This window comes from Culex pipiens, chromosome 2, assembly GCF_016801865.2.
Source record: "Culex pipiens pallens isolate TS chromosome 2, TS_CPP_V2, whole genome shotgun sequence".
In the NCBI taxonomy this organism is placed as follows: domain Eukaryota; kingdom Metazoa; phylum Arthropoda; class Insecta; order Diptera; family Culicidae; genus Culex; species Culex pipiens.
This window is the reverse complement of record NC_068938.1, coordinates 86,905,947-86,924,732: the sequence shown is the minus strand read 5'-3', so window position 1 is coordinate 86,924,732 and position 18,786 is coordinate 86,905,947. Positions and strand designations below refer to the sequence as shown.

Here is an 18,786-nt window from a genome sequence, read left to right as displayed (position 1 = left end):
GGTCAAATAGCAAAAAAGGTGTATGCGTAGTTGGTTGTTGAAGATAAAAGGGTACTAAATATTATATAATTTTTATATAATGTTTCCGAGCATATTTACAGAAGAATTGTACATGGGTCATTCACAAATTCCGTCACTAAAGTTTGTATGAAACTCGAAAAAAAAAGTATTTTATGAAACTTGTTGAACAAATCAAAATAGACCGATGTTCACAAGGGGGAAAAATCTAAAACTTTCAAAAAAATAATCACGTGGTTACTGGATGGCCTCTTTATGATAAACTGATTTACGTGATGGTTCATTCTAATACAACGCAACGATTTTTTTTTATCCCACACCCTTATGTAAGTCAAATTACAGTGAAATTCATTATCTAATCTAATCTAATCTAACACAAACGCAGCCAGTCCGATGAAAGCATGCTGGAAAGTCTTGTGATTAGATGACGCCCCAAGCACTTTTCTTGTCAATATTAATAATTGCAGTACATCCGAGAACACCCGAAAATGTAATACAAAAATTAAAGCGGCCAGCCCTACTGCGTTGTGTTTACCGCAGAGAGAATTCCGAGAACGGATCACATTTCACAGAATTAACAGGGGAGGAAGGATGCGTGGACATACCGTACCAAACGCTCCGGATCAAATTACAGTGAAATTCATTAAACAATAAAAATCACGGGATTTGATTGTTTTTTTACAAACTTTTGTCACTCTGTTGTTGGACGAACCCTTACTTAAATAAGTTGTATGCAACGTTTAGTTGTTCGCAATATAAAATGTTATGTTGTGCAAGTAAACAGTTTTATTATTTCCTCAAACTTATTTTAAAAAGCACAAAAGTCGACAAAATAAGTTACGTTGTTTGCAGATCACCCCTTAGGGGCCATGAACAAACGATATGGGCACTCAAGTTATATGGCATGGACTCACAAAAAGAAACACACAGCATTAAAAATAAATATTTGACTAAAAATGAATTTATTACGCTTAACAAAATTTTGTTGGAGGGGAGGAGGGGAGGGGGGGGGTGAAAGAAAGAGGAGGGAGGGGTTGTGTCCTTAAAGTGGGAATGTATTAGCTTATCCATAATTTAGTAATATAAACTTGCAATACAATATACACGCAACTCTGTTGCACTTGCAAATGTATGAAAAGACTATTTATTATAAACAATCAACTATTGAAAAACATGAAAAGTCATAAAAATGGACGTATATCATTTCAATACCATACAATTACCCAAATTTGTATGAAAAACATTTAAAAAGCAAAAAAATTATTTGGCCGCCTGTTTGTATGGAGATGGCCCATAGTGAATTGGCGGCTTACTTTTCCTGTCATTCTCGAACAACAAAACAGCCTACTTTTCTGTACCAAAAATAAAGGAATGGAATAGAAACACTTTTCAAAACAAATGCTGAAAAGTTCTACTTTTCAACACTGAAATGGATGCTGAAAAGTTGAACTTTTCAGCACTTGTTTTGAAAAGTAATGATTTTCAACATTATTTTGATTCAAACGGTGGATTGACTAAATAAATAGACATTTGACTTACAATTCCATTCAAAGGGTATTTTTCTGAATTGCAAACAAATGTTGTATGGAACTCGTTGCAAATAGTAGTTTATGCAACAAGTTGCAAAAAGAGGATTTTTTCAGCACGAGTCGTACATTTATCCAACGAGGTTCACCGAGTTGGATAAATACGACGAGTGCTGAAAAAATCAAGTTTTGCAACGAGTTCCATACAACATTTTTTGCAATTTCGAAAACACCCATTAAGTGAAATTTTAAGTCGAATTATCATTCATTTGTGGACCACCAATCAGTGAGGTACTCCTGGATATTAGCTCCTGAAAAGTGCTTAAAAAGTGCAAAAATGCCTCACGGCAAGAAAAAGAGACGGTCCTCACCAGCAGGATCGGCAGATTTGAAGAAGCTAAAGAATGCCGAAGCGCTACCTGCAAAGCCAGGCAGTTTGAGCAAGGACGCTCAAAAATTGTCTGGAAACCAGTTCGCTACCCTCCCTGTGGACGTGAGCGAGAAGGAAGAATTTGAACGACGGGAAAAGTTGCCACCCATTTTTGTGAAAACATCGTCATCGGATTCGGTGCGAAAGTGGCTGACCGGGTTTATCAAATCTGGTGCTTTACGAGCTTCCATTCGCTTGTGTGCTGATGGACTCAAAATTCTGCTACCTACCAGAAAGGATTACAACTACGTTCGGGAGTTCCTGAACAACACAAAGATTGAATACTACAGCCATGACGATCCAGGTAAACGCCCCATGAAACAGGTCCTCCGAGGCCTGTACGACATGGATGTGAGTGTGCTGAAAGAAGAGCTCAAAACTCTTAAGTTGAACGTGATCGAAGTCTTCAAGATGACGAGACACAACAAGGACATCAATTATCGTGATCAACTGTACCTGGTTCATCTCGAGAAAGGATCGACATCGCCGTCTGAGCTGAAAGCAGTTCGGGCAATTTTCAACATCATCGTGACATGGGAACGTTATCGTCCAGTGCACCGTGACGTGACACAGTGTTCGAATTGTTTGCAGTTTGGACATGGTGGAAGGAACTGTTTCATCAAGAGTCGTTGTGCAACCTGCGGAGGTGAGCACAAAACTCAAGCTTGCAACACAATCAACGAGAACATCGAAGCGAAATGCTTCAATTGCGGCGGCGACCATTCGACCAAGAATCGAAGCTGCCCAAAACGAGTTGAGTTTGTAAAAATTCGGCAGCAAGCGACGACGAGGCACCAACCAAATCGTCGCAAAACACCACCAGCATACACGGACGTGGATTTTCCTGCTTTGGCGTCACCAGGAGCAGGATCTACTCGAGTGGTTCCAAATCTGCAGCCATTGCCGTTGAATCAGCGGCAAAGAGTTGCAGAGCATACAACACCTCCAGGCTTCAGTCAGCAACCGAGGGAAAACCAACCAACATCAACGGGTGAAGGCAGTAGTGACCTGTTTTCACCACAAGAACTTCTGAACATTTTCATCGAGATGACAACAACTCTGCGTGGGTGCAAAACTCGCCAGGAACAAGTAAGAACTCTTGGAGCATTCATCTTAAAATACAGTTCGTAGTTTACTCGTTCTAGTGATTTTGAATATTTCAATGGATTTATTTTTTTAGTTTTAGGTTAGGATTAGTTGTTAAAGTGATTTTTTTTCTTTTTTACCCAAATGTATTCAATTCAATGCAATAATGTAAAACAATTTGAAGCAAATAAATAAATGTGATCAGTTAATAATAAAACGAAAAGTACAATAAAGATGAAGAGCATTAGGCCATACCACTTAGCATGTAAAAGAAATGTAATTATTATAAGAAATTTCAATAAAGACATATTTAATTTAAAAAAAAAAAAAAAAAAAAAAAATAAGTCGAATTATAATGTATTTTGTCAATAAATCGTTTAAATCAAAAAAATGTTGAAAAGTGTTACTTTTCGAAACAAGTGCTGAAAAATTCAACTTTTCAGCACTCATTTCTGTGCTGAAAAGTAGAACTTTTCAGCATTTATTTTGAAAAGTGTTTCTATTCGATTCTGTTATTTTTGGTACAGAAAAGTAGGCTATTTCGTCGTTCAAGAATGACAGGAAAAGTAAGTAGTTTCACGACGGAATTGCAAAATAGTAGTTTATGCAACAAGTTGCAAAAAGAGGATTTTTTCAGCACGAGTCGTACATTTATCCAACGAGGTTCACCGAGTTGGATAAATACGAAGAGTGCTGAAAAAATCAAGATTTGCATCGAGTTCCATACAACATTTTTTGCGATTCCAAAAAACACACACTGAGTGAAATTTTATGTCAAATTTTCATGTATTTTGTCAATAAATCATTTAAATAAAAAAAATGTTGAAAAGTGTTACTTTTCGAAACAAGTGCTGAAAAGTAGAACTTTTCAGTATTTATTTTGAAAAGTGTTGCTATTCGATTCTGTTATTTTTGGTACAGAAAAGTAGGCTATTTCGTCGTTCAAGAATGACAGGAAAAGTAAGTAGTTTCACGACGAAATTGCAGCACTAATCGTATTTACCTAACTCCGTGAACCTCGTTGCATAATAGTAGTTTATGCAACATGTTGCAAAAAGAAGATTTTTTCAGCACGAGTCAGACATTTATCCAACGACGTTCACCGTGTTGGATAAATATGAAAAGTGCTGAAAAAATCAATTTTTGCAGCGAGTTCCATACAACATTTTTTGCAATTCCTAAAAACACCCTTTGAGTGGAATTATAAGTCAAATGCTCATGTATTTTGTCAATTAACCGTTTAAAACAAAATAATGTTGAAAAGTATTACTTTTCGAAACAAGTGCTGAAAAGTTCAACTTTTCAGCATCCATTTCAGTGCTGAAAAGTACAACTTTTCAGCATTTATTTTGAAAAGTTTTTCTATTCGATTCTGTTATTTTTGGTACAGAAAAGTAGGCTTTTTCATCGTTCAAGAATGACAGGAAAAGTAAGTAGTTTCACGACGGAATTGCAAAAACTACTATTTTAATTTAATAGACAATCATTCAAACTTGACTAAAATGGCGCTGCAGAACTCAAACTTGATGGTAAAAAAAAGAAAAAAAAACGCAAAAAACTTTTTTTCCGTGATTCGATTATTTGAAGTATTATACAAACCATCTGATAATCGGGGATTCGGATGATCTTGACTGTATTTCAGTTGTCACTTATGATTCTAGACCTTAAGTATCGGTTTAACGCATAAATTAGTACAAATATGTTTAACTAGTTTTAATTTATTTTGAATTTAAAGGATAAAAAAAACTTTCAAGCTTAAAAACAGCAATTCTATGATCAAAAATTGTGTAAATATAAGTATATAATTTCAAGAAATTGTATTTTTGATTAGTTCGATAGCGGTCAATGCCAATTTTGTTTTAGGTTTTCTCGATTTTTTCAAATTTGTTTTATACATTTAAAAAAATCAAAGAAAACAGAAAAAATAATCTAAAATTTCTATTTGAAAAATTTGTACAATCGCTTGTAATCTATTCCACACAGATCCGACTAGAGATAGGAAAAATACGTAAAACATCTCCAAAATATTTTTTTTCATAAATTCATCATCAGAATTTCAAAACTAAAATGACTTGTTGTGCTTCAAATCCCGGACACTGATAAAAGCTGATTCGAAATCCAAACACTTTTGATTCGAACTCCAGACACTAGATATTGCTTATGAATCGCATAAATTTAAACTGAAATTTAAGTGAACGGCATTCTTTAGGTCTCAAATAAGCTGTTAACATCAAAACAATTTTATATTTTATAAAAACATTTGCCAAAATTTAAGGAAATCAGAACCATAAATTTTTGCTTTGCCTTCCCGGTGCTTCGAACGCGTATGAAATATTTCAGCGAAATGTTTCACAGTTTGAGTAAACTGATGTTTTTATTTAATTTAATTGTTTTAGTATTGGCTGCAGCGTCCAAACATATTTGAAACGATAGATAATTTTAGAATTCATCAAATAACACAGTTTTGACAATAATTATGCGAACTAATATCCAAATAATTGTTAAAACATGATGAGGTGTCTGGATTTCGAAGCGTCCGGGAACTCGAATCATGACGTTATGATTATTTCAAAGCCCTCAGACAGTCATATTTTTAAATTCGATAAATGAGTTAATTTCTAAATATTCTGAGTGTTTTTTAAACAGAATGAGAAAAAAGCTTATCTTATCTTAACTTATCTTTTTAATAACACAAATTGTGGTATTATCAAAGTCATATGTTTTAACCAATGCAACCAATGAATCATAAATTGTTTGGTACGGTATGTCCACGCATCTTTTCTTCCTATACAAGTATAAAATTGAAATAACAAGCCAAAGTTTCAAAATTTTTAAAATAAAAGTATTTTAAAATGCATTAAAAACAAGTTTAGTTGTTTTGCAATCATTAGTTTTCAAAAAATGTTAGATTTGACGATTTTTTTTGCGGTACTAAACATCAAAAATTAAAAAAAAAACATTACAAAAAAATTGTACCAGCCTTAGATTAGATAAAAAAGCTAACCAATTCCAATTCATCCCTAATATAGGAAAAATTTCGGTGAAATCCTTGGTCAAATTCATGTGATTTGAAACACATTTGGTTATTGAACAATTTTTATCGAACATGAAAAAAAATATCATGCAATCTGTTATTTTAAAAAGCATTTCAATGTACTTTTGGAAGATAGAATGGGATTTGCATACTTTTTTTCTAAATTAATGTTCAAATTTTGACTGACGACAGTTATCAATCCTTAAGATTTGCTCCTGCAATCCTGCATTTTTTTTTAAATTAAACAATATCCAATAATCTTACCTTTCTTTCTCTTTCTCCACCCTGCAGGTCCTGCTCACCCCACCGGACGAAGGCCCCCGGGTAAAAGGCCAGCGGATAAAGCTGCAGGATATCATCGACGGAGAGTATGCTCCCAAAAAGCTCAACGGAAGCTGGATCGGACGTAAGTGTCGTCGATTGACCTTAAATTGCCCAAGAGCTTTTAAAAAAACATTCTTTTTCTGTGAAACAGTCATCTCACATATTCGGAACACTTTTGTGATAATTTGTCAATAACATGCCAAATGCAGCTTTTCTGTCGACCCTACTATTTTGAGGACCTTCGTTTCAACATTATCTTGCTTTTTTTACGGGTAAAAGTAGTACTTTTTGAATAAATAACCTCTTTTCAAGACTATTTTATCCAGAGCAGCAAAACACTGCATCCAAATTGTGGAATGTTATTGTGCCTCCCACAATTGTGGAACACCCGATTTTCACTGATATTTTTACAAAAAAAAAGTTATCAGACCATTCTTAAAACATAACTAAGCATGACTTTCGTTGGTGTCAGTGCCAGAAGCCATTATTTTGTAAAAATTATGTACTCATGGAGAGAACCAAAGTTTGTTTACATCCGTAAGAAAAAAGTGTTCCGAATTTATGGATTTCAAGGGTCAAAGTTTTTCTTCAAAAACTTGATATAAAAGTTAAAATTTGCAGTTGTTCGATACAGCATTCGAAAGATCGCAAGAAAAGCTTTCAAATGAAGGTAAAAGCGAATCATTAAGTTCAATCATTGATTTACTATGATTTTTTGAACATTGGCCGATCTGTAAACTGTTCCAAATATGAGGGATGACTGTATTTGTTTCAAAAAAAGTCACCTTGACCTGAGATTCCAATTCGTATTCCTTCTCTACAGCGGACGAATTCCTGTACCAGAATCACTGGGGTGAAATCAGTTTGCTCAACCTGAACAACCTCTCCGAGCGGATATTGATGTCCAATACGACGCTGGTAAGTAGCAGTAGCAGCAAAAAGTAAGGAGAAGTAAAACACAAAGTTGAACTTCAAGTGCGAGGGTGGAAACTTTCCGACACGACAATCCTTTTTTCGCTTGCTTCCAGTTCAAGGGCAGAAAATATGATTTATATTTATGGTCGGAAAAGCGGCTTGGAAAGAGAATATAAATCAATATTTTTTGCTGTTCTTTCAAATTGGTAAAGAGTATTTCAAGGTTTCGCGATACACATCATCATTTTGCCAAATTGAAAAGACTCTTTTTTGTAATCAACATCAGCTTTTGGCGCAAACATCCCCCGAGCCTCAAATTCAAATTTTCTCCTCCATCCCAATCTAAACAATCCCCAAAAAGTTAAAGCCCCGGTCGCTTTTCCCGCGTTGATGCTGAAAATTTTAGCACCCGGATTTCGATTTTGTTTTCCGGACGATGACAGCGCGCTGATAAGACGGCCGGCTGACATTTTTGAGGAAAATTGAAAATCGCTTGCCAACCCCGTCCTTTATCTAACCCAAACATCACCCCGGCCTACGTGGCAGTAAATCCAGCTCGCGACAATGATGACGCGACGGCGCAAAGCGAATTATCCGAAAAAATTGAATATCATCTAATCGCGTCAGACCACAGGGAGACTCTTTATTTTTATTTTTATTTTTTACTGAATTTTTGACGTCACTCGTTGAAGGTGAAAGACTTTGTTGAAAACAAAAAGTTACGAGAAGGGTTGAAAGAGTTCGTTGGATCGGGAAAATCACCGAAGCGAAAGTTTCTACCGATTGTTGAAAGGTACTTTAGGAGCTAATTTTGGACCAGGAAATTTTGTTTAATTACTTTCTAGCGAAACAAAAAAACGATCCTGCCCAACTTGGGCAGAATCTAATCTAATCTTATAAAGAATAACTCTGTCTAAAAATGTACGAGCTTACAAAAAATAATGTATGATTATTATAACAGCATGAATTTAGTCAAATTGATATTTCGTTAATAAATTGAAACCCGCATCCGTATGAAATCAGAACTGAAATAACTTTTAAGAGTTCCAATAAATTCATAGGACCGTAGGTGACGAATGACCTCTCCAGGTTAAAGTCACGTTAATAAAATAAACAACAACATAGGACTGTAACTTAACTAAACAACAATACCCAAAATCATATTTTAAATATTTCTTTTATTTTTACTTGATTTTGCCTTCCTCACTGAGGTAAGGCTATAATCCTGGTCTAAAAATGAACTTTGAATAAAAACGTCGTAGACCCATCTTCATGTATACATATAGACTCAGAATCGAAAACTGAACAAATGTCTGTGTGTATGTGTGTGTGTATGTATGTATGTGACCAACAAACTAGCTCATGTTTCTCGGCACTGGCTGAACCGATTTAACCCGAACCTGTGGCATTCGACTTGGTTTAGGGTCCCATAGATCGAGTTTTATACAGATTGAAGTTTTTATAAGTAGTTCAAAAGTTATGTAAAAATGTGTCTTCACATATATCCGGATCTCACTTAAATGTATGTAAACCATGTCCGGGTCCATCATCCGACCCATCGTTGGTTAGGTTATCAAAAGACCTTTTCAACAAGTTCAAAACATTGGAGATCTGGCAACCCTGTCTAGAGATATGGCCACTTAAGTAACATTTATGTACTTTTTGGAAACCGGATCTCACTTAAATGTATGTAAACTATGTCCGGGTCCATCATCCGACCCATCGTTGGTTAGGTTATCAAAATACCTTTCCAACGAATCTAAAACATTGAAGATCTAGCAACCCTGTCTCGAGATATGGCCACTTAAGTGATATTGATGTACTTCTTTACTCCGGATCTAAAAAAGAGATGAAATTTTTGTACAATTCCATCATATCAGCCATTGTTGGTAAAAAGTGAGGAAGGCTCCAACCACATATGTGGATTAAGTTAGTTTTTTATCAGACCCTGTCATCCTTGTTGACGGTATGAACAATCTTTAAGACTTGGATTTAATCCACTGGATCAGAATTCAAATCCACGTCCGAATTTAGTCGTAATTTTGGACTACGCTCGTTTGCAATAACGATCACTTTAGTTATATTTTATACCTAAATTTTGAATCAACGTCATAGGGGAAATATACCCCATCTAATCAAACACCTATCTTCGTCATATGGAGAGTTTGATGCTCGATTAAAGCTCCAAAAATACTGTTTACATGAGCATGAGCATGAGAGATCACCCATGGTTGCCCCTCCGTTGCTGAACAGAACCGTAATATCCTTTCAGCACTACTGATCGAACTGGCTAGCTGTCATCGGGACAGCCAAAGCCAGCCGCACCTTCACACGCACGCGAAAGGAAAAACGAAAAACACACTGCGACGGACGCGAAAAATTTTGCGACCCAACGAAAAGGCATCGCAAATCGAACTCTAAAGCTCCAAAAATACTGTTTAGGCTATAAACTTACCAGCAACAGCACCGCCTCGAGTAAGCACGCAAATGTATGTCACTTACTGGCCCAAAAGATCAAATTTAATGCACTTTTGATCGTTATTTTCTATTTTGCGAGACCATTTCTCATTATTTTGATGGCACACACATCCACACGCAAGATGAGATCTTAACTGCTTAACGTAAGTCTTGTCACTTGCGCTAACGTTCTCAAAGCGCTTAAGATATGAAATTGTATCCAACTACCGACAACATGTTCTTTAGTTAGTCACTCACTTGAAAAATAATCCCGAAACATGTAAATAATTAGCAAGCACCATCAAAAAAACAAACGTGCCAACTCGTTTGACGTTTGACTTTTGACGACCCATTCCAATCGAAGGCTGAAGAAAATCGAGCGAGAAGCGAAGGCAAATAAAGAACAAAGTCCGGCCACCAACACCACCAGCAACGCCTGTTGGAGTGAGCCAGTGATGTAAGGAAACTTTGTCTGTAAATGCTACTTTTCCTGAGTGTTCGTTTAAAATTTCATCACAATTGGCAGCACTATCAAACCATCCACATTAACGACCCCCGGGTCTTTTGTGGTCTCTATTGCAAGATTCTGCTCGAACCTAGGAGTCCGAAGGCTTGAATGGGGAGAGCACCCAAACCTCTTTATACTCCAAAGAACCTTCCACCCCAGTGTTTGAACTGACGACCTTTGGATTGCGAGCCCAACCGCCGCCAGCGATTCCACCGGAGTAGGCTTGGTTTGGTGTGTTGTTTGTACTTATGGCATGGAGACAACTCCTACACCTGGAATGACTTAACGGCCTAACAACCAAGGCCGGGACCGACATTTTACTTCCTCATCCGATGGAAGGTTGCAGCAGATGGGAATCGAACCCAGAATCATCCGCTTACAAAGCGGACAGCGCAACCATTCGGCCACGCACTGCCATGAGTATATTTCCACTATTTCTTTTTTGAGTTTTAGTGGAACGATATCGTTATTAGCCCTATTAAGTATTCCCCGTACAAAATCTATATTTTACTGTATTTTTACGAGTTTTTTCCTTTTATGACCCTAAACGATTTATTACATTGAAATTATTTAAACCTTATCAATCGATCGCTACATAATATACATTAAAAATATAGTAAAACCTGCAGTATGGATATTTTATGTAAAGGGCCCAATGTTTGTCCACACTTACACTAGGTAGCCGTGTCGGGGGTGGTCCAAGGAACATTTTTCTCTAAGGGTTCATGGACTATAGTTTGTCGCTTAGCCTGTAGGAGCGTTTGAAGTTAAAGCACGCGTTTTCCATAGTAATTTCCATGTAAACTTTAACCCCCGAGCGACAAGCCAGTTTTCAACCAAATGAGCTCAAATTTGGTATGTGAGTCCCTATGGATACCCTCTACAAGATGGACTTTATTTCAGCCGGATCCGAGCACTTTCGAAAAAAAATGACCCACCCTAACCTACAGTCTGATTTCTTAACGAGATTTTAGAGCTTTAAATTTAAAATCGGTGATCTGTGAAATTGTTTTGTTCTGTTCTTGTTTTAACCAAAGTCATTCAAAACTTCATGCAAAAAATGGCTAAATATTTGTCTAAACTCGTTTCATTTGTCCTAATTTGCCCCACATGCCAGTGTTTGATGAAAAATAATTTGATTTGATTTTTTTTTCCAAATTTTAGATCATAGATACCGTTACCAGGGTGGCATAGAGTCTAGGGGTGAGATTGGATCATACAAAAATTTGTATGACCCAATCTCACCCCCAGACCCAACGTCACCCCTGATGACTGTATACGTAGATATCTCAATCTCTTAAAAATATATACATCAAATAGGAAATATTTATAGCTCCAGGCATTTTGCAGATAGGTAAACTAAATTTAAAAGTTTTCCCAAATACACTGAATATGCTGCTGATATATGCCGAATACAAATTATAATTCTTTAATATTATTAACTGTTCATCTATTTCCACAACCAAATCTGAATTTCTAGACAAAAATTTGTTTTTATTTTTTAATTTGGGAAATTCCCGGGACAAATCATAAAAAATCCCAGGATTCAGGAATTCCCGGTTTTGGAAAAAAACACTTTTTTCACGGCAAATGAAATTTCACAAAAAATGTTACTGGTTGAATCATGCTCAAAGTTAATGATATAATATTATCTAGTGTGCAAAATTGAACTTAAAATTTTGTTTTAAGGTGGTTGCAAGCCAATTTCATAGAAATATTGAAGATTTTTGCAACAAAAAAAATGATCCTCGACTTTTTGATTCAAACATAGCTTTAAAACATACTTGCAACGGCAAATTTGAAGCAGTGCAATTTTTTAATAAAATTGTTTGATAATTTTCAGTTCCAATGTCAAATCTGCATCTGAAAATGATCTTTTAAATTTTGACTGGAATTTTTTTATGCAAGATATTTTGGAAATTCTTGGGACCTTCAAATTTTTTTTCGTAACATCGTTATAACTCTTGAAGCAAACCCCTAATGTTTACACAAAAAAAAATGTAATTGCCTGTTCTACAACTTTGTAGAACATTTTTATACTATAAAAGTTAGAAAAAACACGAAATTTTAAAACGAAAATATTTGTTTTTGACATGTTCCAAAAAACTGCTGAGTAACAGATAATGGCAGAGTTTTTAAAACTTTTTAAGTGTTTTTTCGATGAAAAAAAAGTTTTTTTTTTAATTTCGCGTATGCCACCAAATCGGGCGTCCAATATTTCATAAGTATAATAAAAGTTTGATAAGATTTTTTAAGGATCAATTCTTGCTGTGCACTTCAAGCTTTTACTACTGCCAATTTATTCAGTTATATCAATAAGGTGCATTTTTAATTAAAATTCCACCACGTCACCCACGCCAACCTAAGTGCACCAAACAATAGCCAATCACTTAGAGGTAATTTATCCAGCGTTTGCCAAGTCCACACACACACAAACGCCACTTCCGATCGTGCAAACCAATTTGTTTACCCACTAATTTATTACTGCAATAATTTGCACACCCCTCGGTCCGAGCGACTGTTGCAGTTCGGATCCACGTTCGGCTGGGCGGAAGTTGTTCTCGTACACCACAACCCATGGCCCTTATTCTGAGTCGCCCTGGCAGAGCCCAGCAGACCACAGTCCTGGCGAAGAAATATGACGACCGAGCAAGGTTCATGCTCAACAGGAATTTTATTAGGCTGCTGGCTTAATGGACGACGATAAGGAATTTATGATGCTTGTATTGGTTTTATATGACTTTGACATAATGTTTGCAACACGAAGGGCGTCTTTTTTTGGAGATTTTTTTTTATTAAGAAGGTTTCAATTTTTGAAACGTCGTCTATTTGCTTATTCAGATTTTTTTTCGATTATTTTTTTCAGTTTTTTCATGACACAAAAATTAACAGAATTTCTCTAACAACCACTTTCAAAAATAACAATAACAATCCCGTCATAACAATAAACAGACAAAGAGCAATAATCGAAAAACGGCTATCCCTATTCAGGCTGTAGTCGCGATTCGCCCTAGTTGACGGTACGCAAGTATGAAACAATTTATTAAAACACCTCAACCCCTCACTGATTAAAACATTCCAACTCCTCCCTTTTCTGTGAATCTGATTAAACCGAGTTACAGGACAAAATAATTATTCATTTATTCACGCAAACCCCGTAAACCAAATCCAATATGTATTAGGCGAAAGTTTCATTTCGCCGCCATAACTCATCACTTTTCCCCTTCTCTCCCCCTCTCTTTTCTCACTCCTCAGAAAACCCTGGCGCCGGCCAAATTTTCCATCTCGGCGGACCGGAAGTTCCTGCTGCTGGCGCAGAACGTGAAGAAACTTTTCCGGCACTCCTTTCTGGCACAGTACACCGTCTACGACATCACCACCAGGTAAGGGCAAATTTTCGCGCTTTTCGCCACCCCCTCTCCAGGGGGGACTGTAATTAATTATTAGCTATCATTTGCAAATGACGGCGGTTGGACACGCGGATTTGGGCGCGAAATTTTCCCTGAGAACCCAACTTCTCCCACAAAGATTAAGTAAATTAATGGGTATGATTTCGTCTGATGAACGGCTGGCTTTTGGGGAACTGAAAATGGAATGATATTGCTGATTTCACCTGTACCATGACGATTCCGCAGATGTTGCGAATGTTTTGCTCATCTTTACTGAGGAGAGTCAACCGGGAAGTGAGAATAATTTAGTGATTCCAGATTGTGGTTAAGTTAGAGAGTGAATACAAATTTTTGGAATAATCCCGCGGGAATTCCTTTTGGTGATTCATTTTTGATCAGTGTTTCTCAACCGGTGAAGATCAATCTTTTCATACAAAAACAATGTCAAAAGGCAAATTATGCTTTTCAAAGTGAGATTTTGCATTTCAACAAACATAAATAACTAGATTTTGCAATGTAATTGGGATCATGATTTCATGTAAGCTTTTTTTACATTCTTTTTTTGTTTTTACTTATAATCTTATCCTATTTTTTCTCTTTCATTAGCAGTTATTTAGGTTTTTCATGAGATTAATTTTGATAATTTGGGTGTTTTGTATTTTTTTAACATAAACCTCTTTTTGGAATAATAAGATTTTCTAACTGAATTCTGTAAGGGTCCGACATCGATCCTCATCAAACCTGTTCATATTTGGCTCGGGGATTGTTTTTGTCTCAAAAATAAAGAATTCCAAGTTTGGTGATATTTGAACAACCCCCACACCCTTGGACTCTACATTTTTTCTAAGATTATTGAAAAACTTTTTTTTAAATGCATTATCTTAGAGAAAATTTAACGTCAAGTTAACTCTGGTGTAATCATTTTTAATGATTTTTTCACGTAGAACCGAAAGGCGTACCTGTGGATGAGCCACGGTGTGTTTTCTGGGCAACCTTAAGGAAAAAAAAATAGTCATGTGCTTTATGTGTCATTTAATCATCAAAATGTGCAAAATAAGACAAGAAACAACTTTGTAAAAGGTTGAAAATCGCTAAACATTACAAAAAATAAGTTTCCACCGATTTTTTGAATATGCCGGATTCATTTCGAAATTAAAATTAGAAAACCGTATTAAAATATATGTTTACTAGAATTAATAGATTATCACATAATTTGTGTGTAAAAATATCAGCTGTTTGCTCTGATTTAGCTTGGATTTAGCTGATAGTGTGGGTCTCGTGGCGCAGGGGTAGCGGCTTCGGCTGCCGATCCCGATGATGCTATGAGACGCGGGTTCGATTCCCGCCTTATCCACTGAGCTTCTATCGGATGGTGAAGTAAAACGTCGGTCCCGGTTTCTCCTGTCTCGTCAGAGGCGCTGGAGCAGAAATCCCACGTTAGAGGAAGGCCATGCCCCGGGGGGCGTAGTGCCAATAGTTTCGTTAGCTGATACAACTTAAATTTTTGCTGGTTTGAGTTTGTTAAGGGTAATTAGATTTTTATGAATAAACATCATATTTCCTTAACCAAACATTAACCAGTTGCATGGATACCAAAACATGTAAATTACTTGAAATTGAACTACAATTACTGTGTAGAGTTTCAGGGGAAATACTTTTCATGAGTAGGAAAGTTTATTTTTTAGTTTTTATGTATGAAATGATCAAGTAATCAGCAATGAGCAGAGCTGAAAATGTCAGGGGTCCTGACGCGAAAATCGGCGACGCGTACACGATTTTTTCAGATCCATTCACTGAACCGCAAAACCGTGACATAAACAAACCCGACTCAGTCGTGAGTGCCCTGGCTCACTGAGCAGCTGCAATGCGAGACAGTAGTCGACTAACGCTCATTCGACGTTGCACGCACACACATAAAGAAACAAGTTTTTACACAAAAAGTTGGCATTTATGTGTGGAAATGTAATTTTGAATATAAGTTCTGGTTGTTTTAATTGTTTTGCACAGTCTAGAACCATTCAATTGTTTAAAAATAGTCAAAATAGTGTTTAGAGAGGATTTTACGAGTCAGTCATACGACACGAATTGAGTGAGTGTAGCTCATTTTTTCACGTCTCTCATTCTCCAGCAGCCGACCGGCACGAGTCAGGCGGCAGTGGTTGAACGGACACAGTAGGCTTACAGTCAAATGCTAGCAGTGAACTGACATTTTGGATTGCTTCATGTGTACGCTGGGTTGGAAACATTTTGCAGGCCTGGCAATGAGCATGAGCATGAGCATGAGCATGGTTGACTGCCAATGAGCTGCTACTCCGTTATTGACAGATCAGCTGAAGTTAAACAATGAATCAAAAATGATCAGTGGGAGCCAACCATCCGTTCACCGTTTAACCTCTGAAGATCCCTACTTTATTAATCAATACCGGCGCCCTCCCAAGAAGCCTGCAGTTCAACGAAAGGGAGGAATGTTAGTCCGATAGTTGAAGTTGCAGACTCATCAAGCACACAGTTTTTCGCTATATACTTGTTGATACCGCTTGAGACCGTTGAATCCACAGCATCTCCTTCAAGCATCACGTGATTATTATTTTTTTGGGTTAGTAGGATAAGGTATTGGCTTTTCGATGCCTCCCGAGCTACGATGCTATGGGGAGGACTTTCATAACAGACCCGTCGGCGAGCCTTCCGAGCAACGAGCTATGGGAAGGTCTTTTTGGTTAACACACAAAGTCACTCACACACAATTATTTCACTCCACTATTAATTAATCCAAAATGTCAGTGCGTCTTTCGATCATTATATAGAAATGGCTTTTTCACCATAAAAAATAAAACCTTATTCGAAAAAATTGTACACAATTTACCCGACGCCGTGCCTTCCGATCAACGATGATATAGGAAGGGCTTTGAAAATCACAAAACAATTAATTAAGATCACAAAAAAAAATCACAAAAACACCAATAATCCAACGAAAATTAGGCTCAAGTCACAAACAATTCAGTAAGGCATGTTATTATTCCATTACCACAATCACTCACCCCATACGAATAGCGACACAAAAGCACACAAAAAAAATTAACCTGCATAATCACGACTTCGCGTCCCCACTTCCAGCGCACCAATCTGTATGAAATGATCAAGTAATTAGCAATGTAATCAAAGTCTTATCTGTTTTAAAAACGTTTTACAACGTTTTTCTTGAGTTTATTGAAATAGATTGTAATGGAGGCTTCTGTTTGATTTTTTGTTGAAATTAATATTATATTTTTGTTCAACCAAAAAAATGTTTGTGAATGTGTTTTCAACATTATCAGTTGAAATACACGAACTTAATTGCTACTTTTAAAAGCATTTTCAAAAGTAAAACATTTAAAAAAATATATATTTACTTTAGACTCATTAAAATATGGCTTTTGAAGCATGCAACAGTAATTTGTAGTACATTTTCGATTTTAAATCATGTTTTGTATCTTTGTTCCTGGTTCATGTTTGTATATGGAAATATCATATACAAATGCTATAACATGAGCTATAACCCTTAACAATCTCACACCTGCAAAAATTTTGGTTGTATCAGCCATATCAGAGCAGACTCGTGATATATTTCGACAAAAAATATGTATTAATCTGTTAATTCCAGTAAAATTTTCATTGAAATACGGTTTTATGATTTTAATTACTGAATAAATCCAACAAATTCAATACTCAGTTAAAATATAATTTTCAAAATGTTTAGCGATTTGCAACCTTCTACAAATTTGTTTCTTGTCTAATATTGCACATTTTGCTAAGTAAATGACACATAAAACACATAATTTGACTAATTTACTGAACTGTTTTTCAAAAGTTTTCAATAAATGATGAAGGATTTTAAAACAAAAAACTCTTAGAAGCATTGGAAAGCTGAGAAAATTTCCTATAAGAAACATTTAAAAGTAGCGATGACTATTTTTTCCTGATAAGGTTGTTCTAGAAAACACGCCGTGGAGCACTTACGGGAAAATTGACAGTTGCGTTCGATTGCTGCGAGTTTTTTACATTAAATTCAATCAAAACAGTAGGGTAAATTGTATTGATTAGGAAATGTTTTGCTAATCCATCAATGTTGTACAGAAAGGAAAAAAAATGTTTCAACGAAAATAAGTGAAAGTCCCCATTAAATTTATAGTTCCGAACAAAAAAAAAAACAAACAAAACCAGTTTGAAGGCCGCAAAAATATTTTCCCAAAAAACATCAAAATTTCGAAGGGAATTCAAGTGCAACCAGATGAAATCAATGTAAAGCGCATTCCATTGATTTAAGAATCATTTTTTACATATTTGGGTTCATTAAAAAATCTATTGAATATTCGTAAATTTGTGATGTACAGCAAATGTACATGACAACAAAACAAATTTTTTCGCTACAATTTTTCTTTTCGTCCAATCTTACATTTTTGAAAACTAATGATTGCAAAACTTAACTAGCGTGAAATGCATTTTAAAACACTTTTTTTATTGAAACATCGAAACTATGGTTTGTTATTTTTAATTTTGTTTATTTATTTTACTATCACCCCATGCAAAAGCAGATTTTATGGTGGTCACTTAAGATGGAACCTGTAAGTTTTTGCATTTAACTGCACCTAAAAATTTCGCGGAAATTTTTGATAGATTTTCCAAAACTTTTATAACGTTTAACATTTTATCAATTTTATGAGAAAATTATTTAAAAAAAAACTGAGAGCTTTTGCATTATTATAAACATAAACAGGTTGCCTACCGAAAAACAAATGATTTTTTTATGATTATTTTTACTGTAAAGTAAAAAAGGACACATTTCTAACGGTTCTGTGCAATTTTTCACTCTATTAATCATGAGCAGTAGAGTTTTTACTGAGCAATTCATGTTTATGTCGCCCTGCATCAAGGGGCACTTTTTTCGAAAAACTTGAAAATTTCAATGGAAATTGAAGTCTGATAATAATATTTAGCAAGTTTGAGCTCGTTTAAAAATACTTTTTTTTTATGAATTTCCGATGTTCAGTAACCCGTTGGCTGGTTAAAGTCAAACTAGAAAGTGACGAACAGTCATTTTTACACGGCGCTCACGCACACTA

General features: G+C 35.8%; 1 protein-coding gene across 2 annotated transcripts in view; it reads left to right on the top strand.

Moving 5' to 3' along the window:
* LOC120417363 (inactive dipeptidyl peptidase 10) overlaps positions 1-18,786 on the top strand; it is a 401,896-nt gene that overhangs the window by 311,423 nt on the left and 71,687 nt on the right. For both annotated transcript variants that reach the window (XM_039579377.2, XM_039579376.2), the window contains 3 exons: positions 6,386-6,500; positions 7,242-7,336; positions 13,554-13,681. In XM_039579377.2, the coding sequence (XP_039435311.1) occupies positions 6,386-6,500; positions 7,242-7,336; positions 13,554-13,681 (338 nt within the window). The remainder of the gene's footprint in view (positions 1-6,385; positions 6,501-7,241; positions 7,337-13,553; positions 13,682-18,786) is intronic.